General features: G+C 37.6%; 2 protein-coding genes across 4 annotated transcripts; both read left to right on the top strand.

Annotated features, from left to right (window-relative positions):
• Positions 1 to 4,635: 4,635 nt before the first annotated feature.
• LOC103723963 (O-fucosyltransferase 23-like) lies at positions 4,636 to 9,420 on the top strand. Of its 2 annotated transcripts, none has more exons than XM_017846842.3 (3): positions 4,636 to 4,747; positions 7,129 to 7,223; positions 7,355 to 9,420. In XM_017846842.3, the coding sequence occupies exon 3, from the start codon at positions 7,663 to 7,665 to the stop codon at positions 9,022 to 9,024; it is 1,362 nt and encodes a 453-aa protein (XP_017702331.2). In that variant the 5' UTR covers positions 4,636 to 4,747; positions 7,129 to 7,223; positions 7,355 to 7,662; the 3' UTR covers positions 9,025 to 9,420. The 2 variants fall into 2 exon arrangements, with proteins under 2 accessions (XP_017702331.2, XP_008813286.2); XM_008815064.4 differs by having other exon boundaries at positions 4,636 to 4,965.
• A 2,428-nt stretch (positions 9,421 to 11,848) lies between these two features.
• On the top strand, positions 11,849 to 22,712 carry LOC103723965 (porphobilinogen deaminase, chloroplastic-like). 2 transcript variants are annotated; one of them, XM_039129752.1, is made up of 5 exons: positions 11,849 to 12,291; positions 14,993 to 15,398; positions 21,018 to 21,221; positions 22,030 to 22,207; positions 22,325 to 22,712. In XM_039129752.1, the coding sequence occupies exons 1-5, from the start codon at positions 12,101 to 12,103 to the stop codon at positions 22,435 to 22,437; spliced, it is 1,092 nt and encodes a 363-aa protein (XP_038985680.1). In that variant the 5' UTR covers positions 11,849 to 12,100; the 3' UTR covers positions 22,438 to 22,712. The 2 variants fall into 2 exon arrangements, with proteins under 2 accessions (XP_038985680.1, XP_038985681.1); XM_039129753.1 differs by having other exon boundaries at positions 12,043 to 12,291; positions 14,988 to 15,398.
• The last annotated feature ends 1,704 nt before the right edge of the window (positions 22,713 to 24,416 follow it).

Below are 24,416 nucleotides of genomic sequence, written 5' to 3'. Positions count from 1 at the left end.
TAATTGCATAGATTTATCAAATTATGTAACAACTACTCTTCCATTTCAGTCTTCTTTGTTTTCAAGAAAATCTTCCATTTCCTTCTAACAGAGTGATCCAAATGACAAACTCTTAGATTAATATTACGATATATGATAAAACCTAACTAAGGAAAATGCATTGCATTAAATATGTTGTCAAGGGCTTAGACAACATTGACCTGAAAACATAGTCTTTCAGAACAGATAGAATGATGTCTCTAAAATAAAGAACCTCATCACCTTTTATATTTGTAAGACTAAGATCAATTCAGTGCATTCTTCAAATTCTAAACACTCTTCAGTTATTCTTGAAGTAGCCTGCTCTAAGTTTGAAGCTTTAGTAGTTGTGAAAAGTTGAACCTAGATCTTAAGTATGGCTAATTCGAATCTGATGTACTCAACCAGACAAGCAAACAATAACACAATACTAAAGCAACAAAACAAGATGGCGTAGAACAAAATCTGCAAGGGCGATCTGCTTGGCACATCATATCGAGTGTCATCACTTGCCTCTTCATGCGAGGAGCCATGACCATATATGTTCCTTAGTTCTTTATCAGTGTTCCTGTTGGGGGAAAAAATGGACCACCCACAAATTAAAGCACCCAAATCCGACAGCAAGGCCGAGCTCATGCAGGCCGAGCTCAGAAAGCTGCCGAGACCAGAAGGCTGCCGAGCTCAGAAGGCTGCCGAGCTCCGAAGACCGAGACCAAAAGGCTGTCGAGCTCAGAAGGCCGAGCACAGAAGGCTGCCGAGCTCAAAAGGCTGCCGAGCTCAGAAGGCCGAGCACAGAAGGCAGAGACCAGAAGGCTGCCGAGCACAGAAGGCTGCCGAGCTCAGAAGGCCGAGCACAGAAGGCCGAGCTGACCTCAGAAGGCCGACCTCGTCGTCTATATGCTGCGGCCATGCCCAGCAGCAGCCTCACCGCACCATGCTTTACTCGCCGGCCACGCCATGACATATCAATCAGGGACCATACCCTGCTACAACTGTCAACGCCTCACCATTCCTAAAAATGTACTGCACTGCGCGCCACAAGCAAGCTCTGGCTACGCGCCATCTCCTCCCATGATGGAAACGGGCCATCCACGGCAACTCATTACTTCACACGCCCACGTCCAATCGTGACGGTAACCCATTAATTCGCCCAGTCACATCACAGGTAACCCTACCACTCTCCCTATAAAAAAGAGGGCTTCTTCCTTCCAAGGGAGGGCTTGGGACTTCTATATACAGTCCCTCTTCTTCTCCAAAATTAAGCCCCCCTCTGACTTAGGCATTGGAGGGCCGGCGTCGAAAATCCCAGCCACCGGCTTTTTTGTAGGCCCCCACGGAGGACGCCGCTCGCCGACGGATCGCCGCCCGCCAGTGTTCGCCGGAGCTCCTCCTCCTCGGTTCGCGGCCGCTCCCGAGTCCAATTTCCAGCAACATTCGCCGGAGCTCCTTCTTTTCGGCCCAGTGGTCGCCCCGGGTCCAAATTCCAGCAACAGCTCCTATGCAAAATGTGGAATGTGAAAAGCCACCCTGCCTCACATCAAATGGTCCGTTAAGTCAATAATTGTTCTTGGGATTCACCAATTTAAAAACATGGAAGTCCTGCCATGAACGGCCTCCTTTTGTAATTACGATGAGCTTTGAACCTTCTCATGCACATCCTCCTTTAGCAATACAGCATTTAAGTACATTGAATGGAAGAAATTTAGGTGGGAGCCTGATCTTTGACATCACAGTTTCTGGAGCGGAGTTGAGGATTACTTAGGCCGGCCTCAGCCATGCTCAGTGTGTACTGAGAGCTGACGCCATTTTAGCTGAAGGATGATTCGGCTACAGTGGTTGATTGAATCAGAGGTGTGTGATGGAGGTTCGGCTCCATCTCTGCTTTGGGACATCTAGAGCTTAGCGAGAGCATGCGTCGCTTTTGGGGTGACACACATCTACATGAAGGTGATGGTGCTGCGGACTGGATGGCTTTTTTTGTGATAGATCACTTAGGTAGGGTGCTCTGGATCGGTGAGGCATAGTTGCTGAGCGCCTCGCCAAATCAGTTATTTTCTGATTTTTTTTTGGATATATTCATAATAGAGTAGTGTGAATCGCCGTTGTAGCTAAAAAAAAAAAAAAAGGAAAAAAAGAAAGAATTTTTTTTTGCTTCTGTTGCATAAATGGGTGCAATACATGACAGACTATGAAATTTTATTTGGTCTGTTCACTGTTTACCAATGCACACGCAGGCAGTCTTATCTACATCATACTTCCAATGTCAAACTTTAGATCCATGCATCAGACTTGGCCTTGCAGCAGAATTTTCTGCTGCATAGAAGCCAAGTCCTTTTGGTGAAAAAGGTGGAATTAAATCACTCTTAAATCCTGCTGCATAATGCATCCAAGGCTCGAGTTTTCAACACATAATTGTTTTTATTTGGACCTCATAAATGGTGAAACGTAAGGCATGAAAAATTACGTCCCACGTTAAATTGTTTAACAGTAATTGCAAGTGAAATGGGTTCAGCTTGCTGCTAACACCTTTTTGAAGCAAACTTTAACAGATTAATACAGCCAAGACTCATGTAGTAATGGAATGGTAGCTCATTTAATCCCTAATACTGGATACCATGTGTCATCACATTGAAGATTAGCACTATATCTTCTTCAAGAACTATCCTGCATGGTTTAATTACAACCAAGGTCGAGTCGGGTTAATTTAGCTATTTTTTCTTCTCAATTTTCTTTTTCGGCCAAGAGAGATTACTGAAAAAAAAAAGGCTTTATTAATTAGAGGGCAAAGCAAGCATCCACATTGCCCGGAATCGAACCCTAGATGAAACCATATATTTGAAGTCAACCTAATATGTCAAAAAAAGGAAGAATAAATTCTAATGTTAACCTGGCTCAACCAGTTTAAAACTGAAGCTACATTTAGTGGACCATCATTTAGCCCAGATTGCATCCTGCCTGTAGAGAGAACCTTTCATTGCCTAGATGCGAACAGTTAAAAGCGAAAGTAGTGGGGCCAAAGGAGATATGTTCTCCTTTTATCTTGAACTAGGGGACGAGTTTAAAGTAGAGAGGTAGCCGGCAGACGGTACTTTTCCAGTCGAGGAGCATTTGTACCCGCCGCCGGCTCATTCGGCATTCCTTCTTGTAGGGCCCACGGCCCACGAGAAAACCCTAGAAAAATGTTTGTGGCCCACGGTGGCCCCCAAGCATGTCTGGCCTTAAATGGCCCTCACCTGTTTCCTGGGATTGCTATAATTTGTAGCAAAGGCTGAGGTTACCATCCTGAGTTGGTGCCTAGACTCTACTTCCCATTATATCATATGCCTAAGGGGATTATAATTATAGTCACTAGTAGATGGTTCGGGTTGTATCTTTCTAGTGAAATAATAATTGATCTTCTTTCGCAATATCAACTATTCGATCGCGCTTCGCACAAATCCCAAATCAATCCATATTTTTTACATCTGCTTGTACATATCTCGAAGCGGTTATTAATGTCGCAAAAGAAGGTGAATTTTTTTTTTTTTGGAGACATCTCTGTAGTAGATGTTGTTCTACCATATGCTTAAGAGTTTGCATTTATCATAGTTGCTACCATGGGAAAATGATGTGAGAGACAACATATGAAAAGGAAGCTGATTATGATGGTCACCATTAAGTTAATTAAATGGCCTGCTTTGCGGGCAGGGGCATCTTATTGCATGGACTCAACAAATTGATCAAATGTAGCAATTAAACTAGTTTTGATTGACAGGAAGGTACACCAGCCAACAAGTAAATAATTATTATTACTGTTGCAAATTGCTTGCAATGATAAAGTTCTATTATTATTGTCACCTATTCCTTGATATTTTTGTATGAATTATTAATTTTTAATAATGAAAGGTTACACTGTTTTTTGGTGTGAGAATGATAGTGGAAGCATTATGTATTAAAGTTATTAAGGTCAAATACTTGAAAAACCAACTCAGAACTTCCTCCTATTTTGAGGTGCATTGACTGAGCAAAAACCCACTTTGCAATGGCATATATCCAATAAATTGCAAAATAATATATCTAGGATGGCAATTAAGGTCAAGCTACATCAACCATTTTGATCAACAGAAAAAAAAAACTTGCATATATTCATCTTAAATGCTATGGCTCAGATGGAGGTCTTTCCACCATTGCCACTTTATTTTTATTTTTTCAATATTTTAACTTTTTCAAAATCACTTGCATGTACATAATAGAAATTTCATATAATTTATAATTAATATATGTTAATACAAAATATTTCTAATTAATTTATTTTTTTTAATTAATGGGTAGAAATTGGTCTATGACATGTATAGGCAAATGTCATGTATCCTAGAAAGCCAGGTTAAGTTTTATTCATTGTCAGGGTGGAAGCTGATAATGAAACAGAAACAATCTTGTAGATTAATCTTTTTTCATAAAAAAGTATAAGATAAATTTATACCAAAACAAGAAAAAAAATCTCTCCCAATCTCTCAGTGATCAGAATTGCAGGGGTTTTTTTGAAGGCACACACACCACAGTCCTCAGGTGAGCTCCCCCCTGGCCCTTAAACAAAATCTAAGGCCACAAACAGGAAAGGGGCATTTTGGGAATCCCAGAAGATACCCACCCCCAAAGAAGCCAGCTGTTTCAGGCTGGCTTTCCCATCCTTTTTGCTGATGAAGGCTCCTGCACACCCCAACAAGGCAACAAAGCTGCAGATCCCCCTGTGAGCACAAAAAGCCATAGACATTTAACTCTCTCTCTCTCTCTCTCTCTGTCTAAATTTGACCCCCCAAATATGAGTGTCAGGTTATAGAAACTGGAATTGCAATCCCTCCCCTTTTTGTTTCCTAATCCTGTCTTTGAGATTCCTCCCACCTCCATCCCTTTTTATGTGGTTTGTTGGTTGTTCTTGTACAAGCTTTATAGAGGCTGGCTGTCAGGGTATGTTTTTGAGGTGTTGGAGTTCAATGATAATTTCATGATATCAATTTCCTCTCAATCATTTATAGATGTGATATTGGATCTTGTTCTGGATTGGAATTTCTTTCTTTCTTTGTTTCTTTCTTTCTTCCTTTTTTGTTTTTTGGCTGAAATTATGAATTTATATGGAAATGGTCTCCTGGATCTTTTATTTGTATTTTTCTTTAATTTCTAAATTCAGATGGTTTTTTTCTTCTGTTGTTGATTGAATATGACAGTTTCCTTGTCAGAGTGCATTTTTGGTGGTATTGGAAATCAGCTGCACCCTCATAATAAAATCTTGTACTTGTTGCAAATTATATTTAGTTATTATGAGGGTTTTTGTTGGGACTATTGATTTGGATGTGGGCAAGATGGGTCCCTAACGGAGCTTAGATTCAAAGAAATATGTATTTTTTGGGAACCCTCTGTTTTTTTTTCTTCTTTTTTTTTGGAGAAACTGTATCTAGTATGGATGGAAAATCTCCCGCAAAGATTCTTTTGTTGGAGAAGAAGATGGGAATTATCCATCGATTCATTTAAGGAGAAGATGAAATGAAAAGAAGATTCATTTTTAGGTGCGATGTTAGTTTCTTGGAGTTTGGATTTGGATGGAGAGTGAGTTTTTTTATTTTATTTCATTTTTTCCTATGTTGATCAAGAAGGATTTCCCTGTACCTTTTCCTGTATCATGTTTTGGTTGATTTACAGAGGCTCAGGTTGAGGAGTTGTACAGGATTTTCTTTTCAGATTGTAGTGATGGGTTTTTAGGAACTATTGTTTTTGGTGTGCGCATGAGTAGAAAATGGGTCTTTTCCATTCTTTTCCTTCACAAATGATTTTTTCCACTTTCTCTCTCTATTTACTGCCCTGCTTTCTTCTGCCTCCGTTTGTTCCTTCAGAGAAGACCGACTTCTGCTGCTGCCCGACCCCGTAGTTGAGCATGCCTTCCCGACTCGCTTGACTCACGGCACAAGAGGATGAATTGAAAGAAAGAGCTAAAGCTCCCATTGGAAAGCACTGCTGGAAGAACAGAGGCCGACTCAACAATAGGAATTTCTTAGCCCGCCAATCAACGTTATTGTTCATGCTTCTTTTTTGCTGGCTTGGGAGTTTGGTTGGATAAATGGGGATTGGGATTAACTTTGCTCTGATATTATTTTGTGTTGGGAATGTGGAAAGCCGGGACTGCCGGGACTTGAAATGATTTTTTTTTTTCTTTTAAATTTTGTTAACATAAATGGGCTTCTCTTGAATTCTTTTTATTGTGCCGTTGCAGAAGACAAGAATTTTGGAGATTTTCTATAGCTGCTGTTGAAGTTTTTTTTCCTTATCTTTCTGTATAGATTTTTATAGTGGGAACTGTATGGGGATCCTCTCCTGTTCAGGATCATTTCTGAGTGCCTTTTTAAGAACAATTTGTATAATGAATAGGTAGTAAGAGCTCTATTGTTGTTTCTCTTTCTTTTTTTCCTAGGGATTGGATGAATGAGTTATTTTTTGTAGAAATATACTTTTCTTGAAATTTTCTTTATTGGGTAAATTGGAAGATAGGATATTATTTGAAGGGTAGCTTTAGATTGGATTAGATGCTTTTAAATTTAAAGATCAGAGCAATGTGTTTTAATGGAGCTGCTGTCTTGTTTGGTGGATGTGTACAGATGAAAAAATTGGAGCCTAAAGAATATGAAAATAGTTTTAGTTTTATGTATCACCTGGATGCACAAGGATATTCCCACATGAGGAACTAAGGGGTTTACACTGCTGAAACCAAAAATAAAGAAAATGAAAATGAAATATTTTTTCTTGAAAATATACTTATTAATATCTGCAGGGGAAATTAGGTCTTTTAGAGGCTGGGAAGGGTATTTGAAGGATTTCTCTATCTTAATCGTATGCCATTTGGTTCTCAGGTCATTACTGTAACGCAATGCAAGGCCGGTTTGAAAACTCTTTTGCTTAAAAAATGATGTTTATGTCTTCTGGGGTTTCTTGAATGTAATGATAAGGTATTTTTGATTATATATGGTTTTGGGCATGTAGTAAAAATTTTGGAGCTTTGTCTATGGTTGGCAATGAATATCTGTTTCTCAAGAAAAATAGGATGAGGATTTCTGAATCCTTTTTTTCACTCTTAATTTGCAGCAAATGGTGAAACTGAAGATTGGAGAAGGGTTAAGGATGGATTCAGATGCATGTTCCTTTGAATGCTTAAACCTTGGGGGTCATTGACTCATGAGGTATGTGCCCCAGGTTCCTAAATACTGAGCTCTATTGACCAATCAGGATTTTGTGGCGGGAGTTTTAAAGATCCCTTGATATCCGATTCAGTTGCTCATGTCTTCATGTTTCCTATCATCTTTGTCTGCAGATCTGATGGCATGGTTGGAGAGAATTGTTCATCTGAACAAGATAACCAACCAGGGAAAGATTTCATATATTTCTTACCAGTGTCGGAATAAATTGGAGTTTGTCCTTTTAGTGTAGTGAATGGTGTGTGACTGGTGATTTTTCTCTCCGCCTTCACCTCCTTGTCCTTTTATGCAAAGATCCATGAGTATTAGTGGACCTTCCTGGGTTCGTTACCTTTGGGCTATCATCATTATCAGAGCATGCCGATGTCATAAAAGAAGATTAGGACAAAGTAGATCCATTGGATGAGAAAGAAGATAGATCTCGATGGATTTCACGAGCTCACAATTTCCTAAGCTGATCATGTGCCATATGAAGCCAGTTATATGCAGGTGCTTTGTATTGGTAATCTTCATTCTTGTATTCAGAACTATTCTCCTTTCTCCCTTCCCTGGTGTTCATTTGTTTCAACAGAGGGGTTCTTTCTGGATACCTGCCTCTACTGCTTCTAATTCACAATTAGGCGTCAGAAGAGACAAATTTGTGGAGGTTCCTCAGATTATTTGGGGTCTAAATAATCAGAAAATAGCATTTGCAAGAGCAATTTTGACTGCAAGATTTTTGAATCGAACTCTTCTAATGCCTAGCTTGAGTGCTTCTCTGTTTTACAAAGAAATTGACTTACTGGAGCCAATTTCATTTGATAAGTTGTTCCATTTTGAGAAGTTCAATTCCCTCTGCCATGGATTCGTCCGGTTGGGCCGTTATTCTGATCTCTCAAATCAAACCAAGCCATTTGAGCTCCAGAAGGGAAGTGGCAGGAAGTGGACCATAGAGCGAGACTTGAATCAGTTAAAACAATGCAGGGATGATTCAATTGACAAGTTTGAGGTAATTCGGATTGTTGGAAAGCATCCCTTCCTTTGGCGTGATCATTGGGCTGTCAAGGACTACGCAAAGATTTTCGAGTGTCTGGTATTGGTCGATGAAATAGAAAATGAGGCGATGAAGGTTATATCCAGGATTAGAGAGATAGGTGCTAAGGAAAGAAGTAAAGTTGATATTGCTAAGAAAGAATTTAACTCAGATGGTTCGGTAGACCAACCTGTGCCTTATATAGCTGTCCACATGAGGATAGAGAAAGACTGGATGATCCATTGTAAGAAGCTGGAGCAGAAATCAAATATCAGTCAGATCTGCAGTAGCAAAGAGGAGATTATGGAAAGGGTAGCCCACATCACTGGCTTACACAAGCCAATCGTGGTTTATCTTGCCGTCGCCGACAGCCTCCTAGAAGATGGTTCTATGTTGAGTGGTTGGAAAGATGGCCTTCTTCCTTATGAGAAAAAGAGATTAGGGGTCTGGAATATATACGAGAAGTACCCTTACCTCATCCGGTCTGCAATCGACTACGAGGTTTGCTCAAGAGCTGATGTTTTTGTTGGCAATAGTTTCTCTACATTTTCCAGCCTTATAGTGCTATCAAGAACACAGAAGTTGATCAGCATGGGCATTCCAGGGGCATGCGGAATTGATATCAGGCTTGCTTCATATGCTTACAATATATTGGGAGAGTCCAGGGGCCCAAAGATATGGATGACAGATATGTCTGCCTCAAGCCTTCAAAGCATAAGCTATGGGACTAACAATGTCTCATGCTATAGCAACTGGAAAGCAATGATGTTATAAAACCAAGTTAAGCGGATGGATGGTGTATATTTTGGGAAAGGTATTCTTTTATTATATCTCATACCAGTTGAGTGCACTATTATTGGTGACCTCTTGTGGATCACACTCCTTTAAAGCTGGCTCATTAGTCGGATATCTATGTGCAAATGCAGTTACTGACTTGCAACTGTTGCATAACATGACACAATCTACAGCATTATTTTCAGGTGTGGTATGTGAATGATACAGCAAAAGCATTTCACAATGTTATTCATGTTGAATTTATTTAATTTTTTATAGCATAATGGGCTGCTGATCTCTTGTTAAGCCTCAGTCATATGTTGATAGATATCGAACTGAGAAGGCCTTTTTGTTTGTACATGTTAAATAGAAGAAGAGATGTTGCTTGTTTCTTTATTTTTGAGACTGCATTCATGTTTTGGAAGCTAGGACTGTCATTTTCTGTTCCGAGTCATGATGCATTATCCTCTTAAGTGCTCATGAAAGTTGCTAATCACAAAAATTATGCTCGAGGTCGTGATATAATAGCTATGAATAGTTATCAACTCCCGAGAAAGGGTAGAAGAATGGGATCTATTACGGGACATACAATGTATTACAGACGTATGATCATTATGCTTCAACCGGGTTATTCTATTTCATCTCTTATAGAGAAAAAACTTAAAGTAAAATACTTAATAACACGGCGATACATTTATACAAAACTTCTACCCCGAGCACATGTAATGGAGCCGTAGACAAGTGAGATCCAATCCACGAAATAATTTGATCTATGGACAGCATATATGTGGTAAGAAAATGGTTAATCATTTGTTGGCGATAGCATGTTTTAGCTGTAGTTAGAAAAGGGTTCAGATTTCACTTGCCCTTCATCAAATATGTTCTTTTTGTCTCCCTCTGAACTTGGAGAAGATTCAAATCATGTTATACTTTCAGTGGCTTTTTCACTGACCATCATGAATGGTCCTCAATGCTCCTCTAAGCAGAACCTATACCAGATAAAATAATCTTCTTTAGAAAAAAAAAAAAAAAAGGAATGGAAAGGCTTCGCCTCATTGTTAACTAATCCAATTACTCCGAAAATTTAAGCTGATATGAAACGTGCTGGCGAGGTATATCAGGCTTAACAACTAAAAGATGGTTAGCTATTAAAAATGTCAGGTTGACTCATGAAGCAAAGCCACCATCAGAAAAATATCAAGGTGGCTGGGGAGTTCCAGATTTCTTTCAGGCAGCCAGCAATGGACCAACTGAGCACTGATCACCAAATACTCATCAGGACTAAAGGCTGGTTTCCGAGTAATTCCCACCATATGTAATTCGCCTCAAATCCCCAAGCAATGCTTTGATCTTAAATTTCCGTAGTTGGTTTCCAATAGAGATTGAACTAAAATTCTTATTATTAGATTGGCATGGAGTGAATGGAGATTACTAAGTTATTATTATTAGATTTTGCTATTGACATGGTATATATTTATCAGTATGTGATTAACTGATTATTATTGGCCTTGGTAGCGGACCGAGATGCTAACCTTGGCATCAGCCCACTTGCCAACCCGAGTAGTTGACTGAGCTACCAACTTGAACTGTTATACCGACCAAAACAAACCGACTCACCAACAATAATGAGCCACATGTCTCCAATTCAAAGCACATTTAACGCTGTTAAAGCCCATTAAAGAAATGGTTATAATGTAGTGTACTTATGCATTGCAAGACGGGGACAATGGTTGAGCGGTTACCGCACAATCTGCACCACTAAGATTTATGGTGTATATGATGTGCGGGCCGTTACCAAGCAGTTAGACCCATGTTCATCTTACTCGGTAACGGACATTAACCTTCATTTCATATAAACAGTGCCCATGGAACCTCTAAATTTGTTTTTTTTATATGCGTTCCCTATACTTTCCCTCTACGCTCTCACTTAGTCTCTTTAAATATCCATTGTTTCTCTAAGATTTCTACCTAACTTAAGCATTGAAAGGTCCCCCGCTGAGCAAACTTCGGTAAGTGGACTTTCTTTTCTTATTCTTATTTTCAGGTAGGATGGTCAACGCTAGGTCACCTTCTTTATCTAAGCACAGCCATAGCCAACCATTCTTACTAGTTCGTCCGAACACAACCACAACCACAATAATCTCACCAACCAATCTTTTCAGCTCGGAGTTTGTCTAACCTCATTAAGTTTAGATCTTGGATTTGGAGGCTAGTATGAGACAGCAAGTTGGAAGAGGGCCAATCTCATTAGAATGTGAGAATACAAATGGATGCAAAAATTGAGTACTTCCAAGGTTGTCTCTCCCATCAAAATTTTGCAAAAAGATGCCATGGAAAAAAAAGAAAATTCTTTGCAGAATGACCCAATATAAGTAATATCAAGTATATGAGGCAAAAAACAGTAATACATCGTACCTCCCATTCAAACTTGAATAAATTCATAATCTTCTTACCCCTCTATTGGATATATATTTTTGTAAAATTTTATAATATATATATATATATATATATATATATATATATATATTAGATGGTATCCGAGAATCCAATCTTAAAACGTTCCCAATTTTAATATATTTAAATTTTAAATTTTAATTTTTTTCTAAATTCTATAGAATCTTGCTAAACGGATTTTATTACAATTTTGGCTAGATCGGATATTCGAAAAAATCCATCCGCTCGTCATCCTTAAAGCCCAGCTTAACGTAGTTGGTCCCAAAAGCCTCCTGAAGCCATACCATTTTCCAATTAAAAAAAATATATTTCCATTTCAAGCTACGCCATTTCGGGTCGAGCAGGGAGTTGGGTTCAGGTTGACTCACTCAAAAATCAAAATTTCCAGTCCTCAATCCCTAAAGTGAAATCTCCCTTCTTTACACCGCCGGAAAAAAAAAAGCACGAAAGTGAGATCCAGAGATTAAAGAGGTGTTGGAGAAGTGGTGTGATTGGTCAATCCAAACTCACATTATCCCCTCCCCAGTCTGATCCGAGGCTGGCTTCCAACCACCACCATCTCTTCTTCTCCTCATTGTCAATCTTTGGTCTTAGCCCAAAGGAGTAACGGGCGCTTATCGCCATGAGGGCCACCGCCTACCAACCTCTCATCACCGCTCCGGCCAACCTGAGGCACGGGAGGAGGCCGGCGTCCTCTCGATGGCTCCCCTCGGTATCCCCCAGGAGGAGGGCCGCGGTCGTCAGAGCGGCCGTCGCCGTGGAGGAGGAGGCTAAGACCAAGGTCTCCCTCGTCAGGATTGGCACCAGAGGGAGGTAGGCTTCGTTGCTTGGTTTCTATTTCAACAGATCTTAATTCGTATAAATTTTGTGTTTTTGTTTGATACAAGTGCTTGGCTGAGCTAAATATGGGGAATTTCCAGATAAACGTTGGATTTTTAGCTTCTTTTATATGGATTTTTGCTTCTGTTGGACTCCAGTGAGGTTTTCCATGTCATAAATTGGATTTTTTTCCCCTTCTGGTTTACTTGGATCTTGGGTTTTTGTTGTCTAGTGAGGTTTTCTTTTTAATGGGTTGGATTTTACCTTTTTTGTAGTCTAGTGAGGTGGCTGGTGTTACAGATTTAATGGGTTGTCATCATCATTATTTTCATTTAGTTTTATTTTTACTGTTAAGTATTTTCTTGAAGGTTCCTTTAATTGGGATTTTTCTTTTAAAAATACCTTTTTGAGGCTTGCACTCAGTTTGGCATCTTTTTGTGCGTCAAGGTTGGCAGTCTTAGTAGAGTTTTAGTTTCATATTTGTTCATTTCTGTAGGCATCTTTTATGTTTGAGTGACAAAATGGGGCTGTGGAGTTGTCTTGAGCTTTAGTTCTAGAAGTTGTGAGGCTTTAGATCTAAGTCTAATTTGAATTACTTAGGAAATCAGTGGGGTATTTTAGGGCTTTAAAGAGTGAGAAATTGTTGGACTTTAGAGAGTAGTTAGGATGGATGAAGTGTTAAAGTTTTAATTAATAATCATCTCTTGCATGGTATTATTACTTGGACCTTGGAGAATTTGGCATGGCTTTGTGGAATTGGGGACTCATCTTCCTAGACTTCTTATTGTACTTATGAGAGGAGGGTAACTTATAAGAGATGTTATGAGGTGGTAAAAAACAGAATGACCTGTTTCCCAACTCTCAAGAAAAAAAATGAGGGGATCTAGAGTTTGAGGAAATGCTATGTTTCATAACAACAAATTTTTCTTGAGATAGAGGATGAAAGAGATGGCAGCTGAAAGAGGACTTTTAAATTAAAACCCTCTGTACCAACAGGATTTATAGGACTCTTTATGGTGTACAGAATTTATATTAAAGCTAAAAACCTTTTGGTGAACTTTATTGTTATAAAAGATTTAGATAAAGGATAAAAACTATGTAATGTGTGATAGAGAAGATAAGACTATCAGTATCCAATCTTTAATCTAAAAGGAACTTCTGAATGTGGCAGTAAAATGGAGGACTTTTTTAGCAATTCTTGCATAAGAGCTCCAACACCTGTTTGTAGATTTGAGTAGATCAATCTGAACTAAGACTAGAAGTGGTGGGCTTTGTATGGAAGTTCTTTTTGGTGCTTGATTTGGGTGAAGGAATGTGCTAGCAACTACGAAAAAGAATATTGATGGTTTTAATGATTGCATCTAGGGAAGATCTGGATTATAGTTTTTTTGTACTGATTTTTCGTAATGACATTGTGTATAAATCAGGTTATGGATTCTGTTTCTTTTTCATGCATTTGGTGTAGTAGATGTTCTCTTATGTCCCTGGTAGGCTATCTTCTTAGACTGTTTGTATCATTTATTGGACCTTGCTGCATGTTATCGTTGATATAGTGTTGATTTTTGATTTGTTGATGAAGTTCTGGTTATCTCAGGACAGATAAGTCACCTTCATTGTACCGATGAAAGAAGATGGGATCTGTCTTCATTCAGTGTCAGTTTTATCAGGTTTTATGTATCATGTAACGTTCCTTTTCTTGTGTTCTCTCTGTTTGTACGAGAAGACTTTATATCAATACAGTTCAGTCTTGAGGCTTTGATCTTAATAAATACTGCAGTAGATTTAACACTGTTTTTAAATTACATCTTTTCAAATTCTATGCTGTCTTGGTTGCTTGTTATTCCTCAGGTTAGATTCTCAAGTATCCATTGCTTCTCGTGCGCTTAAAAAGGAAGGATATTGCACTTTAGTTGTAGTTATTTTCTAGACATCAGTCACCTTAGACATGTGTGTGATAATTTCTCTCTATAGATGATATGGTTTTCAGCCTGTTTGTTTTGCCTTTGGTTGGATCTTTGTCTGTGCCATGCAATTTGATATCTAAAGATTTTTGATTTGCAAACAAAACTAATAACAGGAAATACCTCCAGCCCCATTCCAATCACGCCTTCTTTCTTTTGTCTTTTATTTTTATGCCTTTTTTTATAAATTTTACTGTTTGTGTTGAAATCCTTAGAAATAAAATCTGGATGTTTCAGCCGAATCTTATTATAACTACTAGGTCATGTAGAAATAGCCTTAAGTGACGCACAGTTGGTTCAGTGACTCAATAATGTACATGGCCTAAGATTCTTGCACAAAGAGTTGTCACTTAGGGTAAAATGTGGACGCTGAAATTAGTTTATCCTGTCGATCACTTTCAAACTGAAAAGTGAGAAAGTTTTGGCTAGTCAAATAGGCAATTAATTTCCGTCTGTTCAATAATTTAAATCTGTTGCTGGATGGTTTATGGATATTTTAAATTACCTCTACCTTTTACTATAAGTCATATTAACTTTGCATTATGTGATTTTAAGTTCATGGATCAGTAGCTGAATTCCCTTTCTTCAGATATATTTCAAACAATTCAGTTGTTCATCTGGCAATTCATTATGTGTACAATGTTGCATGTGAATCAATATCAAGTGTGCTTAAAAACTATGCTTTTTATTTATACTTTTTGGATGATATTCCTTCTGATGGATATGTAGGACAGTCCACTAGCACTTGCGCAAGCATATGAGACACGGGACAAACTCATGGCAGCTCATTCTGAGCTAGCTGATGATGGAGCTATCAAGATAATAATTATTAAGACTACAGGTGACAAAATACTCAGTCAACCACTAGCAGATATAGGTGGCAAAGGTCTTTTCACGAAAGAGATAGATGAGGCCCTCTTGGAGGGCAAAATTGACATTGCAGTTCACTCGATGAAGGATGTTCCTACATATTTTCCCGATGGAATGATCTTACCATGCAACCTTCCCAGAGAAGATGTAAGGGATGCATTTATTTGTTTGACTGCAAATTCTCTTTCAGAGCTTCCAGCTGGAAGCATTGTTGGAAGTGCTTCCCTTAGGAGACAGTCTCAAATACTCTATAGATATCCATCACTCAAAGTAAGTTCTTAAATGATGTCATGAGTTTTACTTTTCATTTTCTAGGAATAACCTGATATGGAAATAGTGACTTCATTCTATCTAGCCATATAGCACAGGCTTAACTGCTTAATGGGTGATTTGCTCCATGCAATTTCCCCAACCTTCCTATTGTGTGAATTTTTTTCCTCTACTGGTTTATTAAATGGACCCAACTTGGCTATTTGAGAAGTTAAATTTAATTTCCCTCTTCTCTTTAGTTTGCCACTTTAAGGATTTATTAAGATGCTGAGTTCCCTTGGATAGTTTCATTCAGCGCTTTGATGCTCATGGTTATGATCTTGACAGTAACATTGCTCTCCCTCCAGTTATCATTGAATATAGAATCCCAAAGTTGTATGTGACTGAAATACTGTTTTGAGAGCTAACTTGTTCTTCTTTGTGGAGTTTAAATATGTAATTAATTAAATTTAGCACATTCGCAAGAAGCTTCCATGCGAAGCAAAACTCTTGTTATTCAATATATGATGATTGATATTTTTTAACTCTTGGTTCAAGGTGGTGAATGAATTGCACTTGTACATGTCTAAACAAGTTCAAAACCATCTTGAAAGTCTTGAAAGCTATTATTACTTGACAATTTTTGTCATATGAAATGTGAAATTCAAATTCATGGAATATCCTTAGGTCCCTAGTGATAGTTTGCTACCTCTTTTCTTTTCTCTTCTTTCTTCTGTCTTTGTCTTCTGTTCTCGTGAAATCTGAAAGCTATTGGATCAACCAAGGGCATATAAGATGAGCATTGAACACAAAGAATGATGAGGTAATCAAGGAGTTACAAAGGAATGCTGGGAGATGGCATTGGTTGCACCAGATAACGATTAACACAACTGCATAAGTTATTAAGGGCATGTGAAAGAAGATGGTGTTGAAATGTGTAGGAAAGAGACCTTAGAAGGATCAAAGAAGATTTGCTAAACAATATGGGAAGCCACCGTAAAGGATTCAAACAGTCTGGATTGATTGAGAATGTAGGATAGGATGGGAAAGAATTGCAAAGAGGGATTGACATAGTGAACCCTGACCAATTTCTATAAGACCTGTTGGTCTGCATAGTTGTACTAAAGCTTATAACAGATTATGTGGAACTAGCAAGCAAGGTAGGTTGCATGTCTTGAGATGTGATAATACACTGACTGCTTCGCATATAACTGATAGACATTTCTTTCTCAATCAATTCATCTGCATCAACCTTCGATATGATGGATACTATTGCGAGAACAACATTTGGGCCATTGACCTTGTTAGTTCAACATTATTTGCTAGAGGCCTATCAATACTGTCAAAATCAGCATCGGAAAACCTTTTCAACAGCACAACATAGACTTAGATCCAACTGCTTAGCTTTAGATATCTGGTCGGTGGAAGCTATAGAAAATAAAAGAGGGGAGAAAGAAGAGGAAAAATTCAGCTTGTTGTATGAAATTCTGCAATTTTGTTCATTAAGACATGTATGTTTCTCTTTAAGTGTAATGTTACTTGTACTGAAAATGGATTTATTTTTGCATAATGCAATCCTAGTTGAGTCTAAAATTATCACACATCATGTCCATGCTAGTCAAGACTAGTTAGTATGCATGCTGAAAAGATATGCAGCAATGCTGTAAGATAAACAATCTACACCACCACAATGCACTGGTTGAACTGGCTTTCCCCCCTTCCCATCTAGGTTATTTTAAATTATTCTTGTTGGGCACTAGACGTGTTATGAAAAAAAAAATGCATCATTTAATCCAACTAATTTGACACCCCAGGCCATGCTAGGGATATGTGCTACTTGTTGCTAGTTATCTTAGCTATATAAAATTTTCATTTATAAAGATAGAACAAATTGAATAATATGAAGTGTCATCATTATGGAGAAAACAAAATAAATGATTAGAATAAACTACAGTATATTGTAGAGGTTTAAAATAAATAGCAAAGACAATATTCAAACTAACCCCCCTCCCCCCCCCCCCCCCCCCCCCCCCACCCAACAAAACAAAAAGAAAAAAAGAAAAAAAGGTAGGATAAATGCATGCACTAAAATGAAATTTGCATTTGCATGTAATATTGTGTATCGCTGTACATTTTGTTTTTGGTTAGTACAAATCACAAACATTGTGTCATGCCAATGGTTGTGATATGAATTGCATATTACATCATGTTTTGATCTGGATTAGCCAATTAATTCAATGCAAAACTCCTACATGGAAGTGTTTCCTTGCGCTTGTAAATCAGATTAAAGTTCTTTAGACTTGTCTTCAAGATGCATTTCTTTTTGTGGAAGTGCTTCTTGTTAAGAGCAAAACAGTGTGGAATCATGTGTATTAACTCTACCGTGTTTGCAAACAGAACATGACCATCCAGGCCATGCTAGGGATATGTGCTACTTGTTGCTAAATTTTCTTAGATATATAAAATTTTCATTTATAAAGATAGAACAAATTGAATAATATGAAGTGTCATCATTATGGAGAAAACAAAATAAATGATTAGAATAAACTACAGTATATTGTAGAGGTTTAGAATAAATAGCAAAGACAATATTCAAACTAACCCCCCTCCCGCCCCCCAACAGAAAAAAAAAAAAGGTAGGATAAATGCATGCACTAAAATACTTGCCAAATTGCATTTGCATGTAATATTGTGTATCGCTGTACATTTTGTTTTTGGTTAGCACAAATCACAAACATTGTGTCTTGCCAATGGTTGTGATATGAATTGCATATTACATCATGTTTTGATCTGGATTAGCCAATGAATTCAATGCAAAACTCCTAAATGGAAGTGTTTCCTTGCGCTTGTAAATCAGATTAAAGTTCTTTAGACTTGTCTTCAAGATGCATTTCTTTTTGTGGAAGTGCTTCTTGTTAAGAGCAAAACAGTTGAATCATGTGTATTAACTCTACCGTGTTTGCAAACAGAACATGACCATCCATCCCCAGCTCCTGCTTTCAATTATTTACTTGTTGTGACATGTTAAAGCTGCTATGTAACTCCAGTTGGTAAACTATCTTTTTTGCTGCTTTGGCACGGAAACATTCAATGACACTAATGTTAGTTTATTATATTCTAGTAATTTGTTGTAATCAAGATCCCATTTTCTTACTTCATGGATCTTTTTCAAACTCTTGCTTTGGAATCCTTTGACACAAAAGTTCCAGAATACATTCCGATAAAAATGGAATGACTGCCAAAACACAAGCAGTTCAGACCTTTTCCTTGACAGATGGATATACCATATCACCATCTCCTTTGCTGCTTTTGATGGCCATAGTCATGATCAAGAGACCATATTCTGTCCAGTTGGGCAAGTTTTGCATATGTAATTACATTTTATTTTCTTGTGTCATAATGTATTTCAATTCCTTAGTTGGGTTTTATTTATTCTTAACTGGATCTTGACATGTGCAATGAATGTGCCTATGGACTGCTATTTACCATGGAAACATGGGATTTAAGGAGGGGAAGGGTGCAGATAAAGTGTATCATTAACAATTATTGTCAGTTATCTAGTAAAGGATCCTGACAACCTGAACCAACTGTAGCTTTAACAATTTTCTGCTCAGCCTATTCTTATCAGCTGTATGTTTTCTCTTGATCTGGCTAGAAAAGTACACAAAACTTTGGCCATTGAAATTTTATCATTGTAGTCTTGCTCAATCCACTAGACTGCAATCTGAGCAAGCCAAAGGATATGTTTGTTCCTAATCCTTAATTATATATTTCTTTTCTTTGAATATGATGGGCTTTATTTAGGGCTAAATGCAAAGATGTGGATCCCTAACAAACCAAAATAGAGATCTTTAATGAGAGTAAGGAGAGGTCTGTGGCATGAAAATGGATCTTGTACATTTATCATTGGGGTACCTTCTTGATGGGTAGAGAGAGTTTCTAAAACAGAAGGGAGCTTTCACCATGCGGCTTTACAGAGGGCTGTTAAAAAGGAGCTCAGTCAATAGTTCATTTTTTCAAGCAGCTGGGTGAAATTTATTTCCTTTTAACCAGACGAGAGAAGGGAAAAGGGAAGAAAGGAAAGGGTCTGCTTTAAAAAGGGGGCTGTTTTAAGAGAGAGTTGGAGTGGAGTTTCTTTTCCACGAAGAGCTGTCACCTCATGTTGCCATGTCAGCTCTTTAACCAGCTAATTGTCCCATATTAGGGTTCAAGTAGCATTTTTCCTTTGATTGCAGGTCATTCTGGGCCTGGACTTGACATGTAATTACAGGGCCTACAAATATCCAAACCATTTTGGGCAAGGCCCAAGCCTAACCTGTTACAGCTCTATTGCTCCCTATATTTTCCATACTCTTTGGTTTAGCCTACTGTACCCCTTCTGGACGCTTAAATCTGGGAATTGGGATGAAATTCAAACATGGTTCTGTAAGAAGAAATTCCTAGATGTTGAGAGGATCTGATGCTCAGACATGCACACACAGCCGACACAAGAACCTGAGTCCATGTAACACAGATAGCATCTTGCTCCTTTTCCCTTTTCTCTTAATACCTTGTCACACTGTACTTTAAATGCCATTTTACACAATGGTTCATACTAAATATTGTAATGTGACATGGGATCTTGAGATTGAATTACAGAATATTTATTGCCTTGGATAGAGGAATTAATGGTACCGCAGAGTCATCCTAATCCATGTTGCTAATGTTCCAGTCTTCAAACAAGAACTAGGGGGCTCGTTCGACCTGATGCTGGTTAGACGTGAGGTCGAACATGTCCTGCTTCGCCCTATGGCACTAACCCTAGTGTGCATATATTGTTGTGGGAAAAAGGTGCTCAGATGTGCTTACCGTCTTATTACTGTATCCTACCACAGGACTTGAGGGGCCTTTCGGTGCCAGATAAGAATATAAAGCTTGAGGCCATAGCATAGTATATCATAGAAAAATATCCATCAGACAGAAAAAGGCAGCTGACATATGGTCAACCTATATGTATGATAAGCTGTCCTCAAAATGCTCTTGGAATACTTCAGTTATTTTATTAATTTTTTAGAAATGCAAAAACAGCCTTCGACTTGTAATCTTTATAAGGATCACTAGGACTTCAAAATTAATTTCTTGATTTCTAGAAAAAGTATAATTCTCTAATCTATGGAGTCTAGAAAGTCTGAAAGGACTTAAAGCCTGTTTCATATTCATCTTAAAAGTTTTAAATTGGACTTGTAATCTTTATAAGGATCACTAGGATTAATTTTCTAGGCAACTTAAAGAGTGCCATATGTTTGAGCTACAAAATCGGGACACTAATCTTTTGTTTGTATGCTTCCATGTATCCTGGGAACAAGTTTGATGTTTATTCATCTTTCCGAATTTTTTCATCTGAAATTTATTTCAATTAATTCCGCTCTTTTCAATTTTTTTCATTTTATGGTTTCCTCACCACTTGCTTCAGTTCAATTTCTTGTTTAAATATTCTTAGGTACAAACCTTTCTATCGTAGTAGGCACTTTCCATGACACGAGGATCAGATTCTTTTGTCTGTCTGCTACTGTGACATGTTTTAGAATAAGATATGTAGTGTTCCATGATGTACTGCAAAAATTATGAGGTTTTCACAACCTGCTTGCTTTTGTATCTCAGGTGGTTAACTTCAGAGGCAATGTTCAGACACGGTTAAAGAAATTAAATGAAGGGGAGGTCCAAGCAACCATGTTGGCACTGGCAGGGCTCAAGCGGCTGCATATGACTGAGAATGTCACAGCTCTACTATCAGTCGAAGAAATGCTTCCTGCTATTGCTCAAGGTGCTATTGGAATTGCTTGCAGAAGCAATGATGAGAAAATGGTGCGTGCTGCATGATGTGGTAACGTTAATTTCATTTATGAGAGTAAAAGGAATGGGAATCAAACTTCATTGTGGTTGTATTGTTTTAATGACTTTTCTGGTATCCATACATGTTGAAATATAATTTAATATTATACAAATCTGTGATGTATCTAGAAATGGAATGTACGATTAACAACTTTAAAAAAAAAGAATTTGCTTGAAATCCTACACTGTTTCACAATTCACTTGAAACCTAACAGAAACTAAAAATTCTAACTATTATTTCTCTATGATACCTTTACCATTACTCAGTCGAGTCATATTTCTAACCAAACCTATACTTCTACTGACACCTCTAGCCTTTCCTTGCATATGCACATATGGACACCCACACTTGTATATATATACTTACACATATATATGTGTACTGAAATGTTAAATATGTGGTTAGACATTAAAAAAGCTTTGATTTGGGGTGGGTCGGTTAAAACCAACGAACTTGTTTCATTAGTGGGCTCTGTTCTATTTTGGTTTAATCCGTATATGACATGCAGTTCATCTTTAACTATTTTTGCAAGAAACTTGCAACACTTAGTTATTTTTGATTGCTAAATAAAAATTCAGGATATATGCATAACGCCACTGAATGTCTCTTTTTTTTCCTCATTCTTTTTGCTTTTGTTTTGTTTTTCTTTTCTGGGACGGAGGTATCAAAATTTTGAGAATAATGCACCCTATAACTTGTACTTGATCATCATACTATTATGTCAATTGTTGTGCTTACCTGCTAATATTGGGTCTGGATCAATATTTACTTTGTAAACAGGCTAATTATATAGCTTCGCTGAATCATGAAGAAACCAGATTAGCTGTGGCGTGTGAAAGGGCATTTCTTGAAACCCTAGATGGGTCCTGCCGCACTCCAATTGCTGGATACGCTTACCGCGATAAGGATGGATATTGTGTGTTCAGAGGTTTGGTGGCATCCCCCGATGGAACTCGAGGTAATGTCATGTTATATCCCAAGTGAGAAAGAACAGAAGAAAATATCTCTAGAATTGCTCCTTGTGATTGATTAACCATCTTATGGGCCTTCTTTTTTCTTCTCAAAATAACCTCAGTATTGGAGGCGTCAAGAAAGGGATCATATGCTCTCGAGGAGATGGTGTCAATGGGTAAAGATGCTGGAAAGGAATTGCTTTCAAGGGCAGGCCCAGGTTTCCTTGATTGGTAATCGTGTATCAAAGTGCCTGATGAAAAAAGAACAGAGACTCTAGCAGAAGAAGAAGAAGAAGAAGAAGAAGAAGAAAACAGAGACCAAGAGCTTCAGCATTGCCTTCCATTTTTTATTTTTTATTTTATTTTTTCCCAGGCGTGAACCATTAGATGTTCACCAAATTGAGTTGTAACATGATAAATGTATTAATGTCTTGTACAACGTTTCTAGCATTTGATTAACCCATGCTACATTCAGCTGAAATGAAAATTCCATTTTTGTTTCCTCTGTAACAGTGTTGATGGAAAAACTATATCCTTACAAATTAATAGAATATTTGCTACCACTCAGAATGAGAGTCATCTTGCGTAAATTAATATGAATAAGCCAAAGATATTTAGTGGCTCTAACCGATTTGCTTTTTTGTAGAGATATCTCTATGCTGGTTTCCAAGACCACAACGTTCACAAATCTAATTTGAATGATTTATGCAGGATAACCTTTTAAACATATTTACATAAGATAATTTTTTAGGCCTTCAAAATTTGAATGACTAAATCAAAAATGCCACAACTATAAACCATCATGATCAATAGTTTTAAAATAAGGCAAGACACCGCTATCAATTCTCAGAAAAGTCATATGGTATTTGGTCATGGGCACTCTAGCAATCAAGCAACTCAATTCATAAAATAAAGTTTTTTTTTTTAAATTTGAGAATAAATTAGAAATCCCTCCTAAAGTTTATATTTATTATATTTACATTCAATAGTTCGTAAAATCTAACACTCACGCCTAGTTAAATTAATAGTATTAGTAAAGTCATTTACCTGATGTAAAAAGTCGAAACTGCCTTAGGTGGGAGAAAGGATGCACATATTTTTTTATCGTTGGGTGCCTGTTATATTACTTAAAGTTATTTTAGTTATTTAAATTTAATTTTTTTAATCAAATAGTGGCATTTGGGTTCCAGTTACGGTTAACAATTCGACTAATATTTTGTTAAGTTATGAGTTAAAGTGTTGGATAAAAATAAACTTAAGGATGGTACGCGTAGATTTTTCAGGCTATTGATTGTAAATATAATTTACTCCTAATCTCAGAAGAATTTCTATAATTTGCTCTAAAATTTAATTTACAAATTTAAATTTGAAAGATGTTATTCTGATTAGAACTATGAAAACAAATCAAATAATGATCTTTCATTCACCAATTGCTCCTTCACAAGCCACGGAAGCTATCTTGAAACTTGGGGATAACTTTAGAATTAACCATTCCATTTTACGGAGTGGAACAGATTCTTCCAGAATGAACTGTGTTAATGTTGAGTTAATTCATTAATGAGAGAAACCCAATTACAAATAAATAAATGAGTCGAATATGGGTTTATATTTTGTAAACCCAACTACAAATGAGTCGGGTTGAGGGGTTTTGGCCCTGAAGTTGACCCAACCCGAACTCAATCTGACCTGACCCAACCTGTCGCTATCCCTAGTTACAATGCAGTGGGAGCGTATCCTTTGAATTTAAGAATTTCTGGCAGATTCATCCACAGTTGCTTTGCATTTAGGTAATGAAGTAGGATATAATTGATAGTTTTGAAATTCTAGTTGAAGAGGAAAGAGGTAAAGCTAACATTCTGTCCTTGAAGATCGGAATCTTCTTAGGAGTAGCAGTTTTCCATTGAAAAGAATAGAAGGAGCATCTCAATCACCCGAAATTCAGAAAAGTATACGAGGATTTGATGAAGAATTATGGTCTTTTGTTAATTTCCAATGCGGTACATTTGGATCCTCACCAGGTCTCATTGAGTTCAAGAGGTTCTATAATTCCTGCCTCATGAAATGTTCCAGTATACCTTTCTGTAGCTAGTACCTTTTGGTGAGTCTAGCTTTACTGAAGTTGAAATCTTGGTGCCTGGTCCACTTCAGGTTTCAGGGAGGTATTGGAGAAGTTAATACAACAGGTGGTGGTTTAGTACATTAGTTATAGCATGA

This window comes from Phoenix dactylifera, chromosome 9 (assembly GCF_009389715.1).
Source record: "Phoenix dactylifera cultivar Barhee BC4 chromosome 9, palm_55x_up_171113_PBpolish2nd_filt_p, whole genome shotgun sequence".
Taxonomy (NCBI): domain Eukaryota; kingdom Viridiplantae; phylum Streptophyta; class Magnoliopsida; order Arecales; family Arecaceae; genus Phoenix; species Phoenix dactylifera.
The sequence above is the reverse complement of the archived record's forward strand: the minus strand, read 5'-3'. Positions and strand labels throughout refer to the sequence as shown.

Excerpts from the sequence above, each read along its gene's own strand:
- LOC103723963 (XM_017846842.3), top strand. The coding sequence starts at position 7,663 with ATGGATTTCACGAGCTCACAATTTCCTAAGCTGATCATGTGCCATATG.
- LOC103723965 (XM_039129752.1), top strand. The coding sequence starts at position 12,101 with ATGAGGGCCACCGCCTACCAACCTCTCATCACCGCTCCGGCCAACCTG. Across the intron at positions 12,292-14,992 it reads AGGATTGGCACCAGAGGGAG|TCCACTAGCACTTGCGCAAG; the intron begins GTAGGCTTCGTT and ends TATGTAGGACAG. Across the intron at positions 22,208-22,324 it reads ATCCCCCGATGGAACTCGAG|TATTGGAGGCGTCAAGAAAG; the intron begins GTAATGTCATGT and ends AAATAACCTCAG.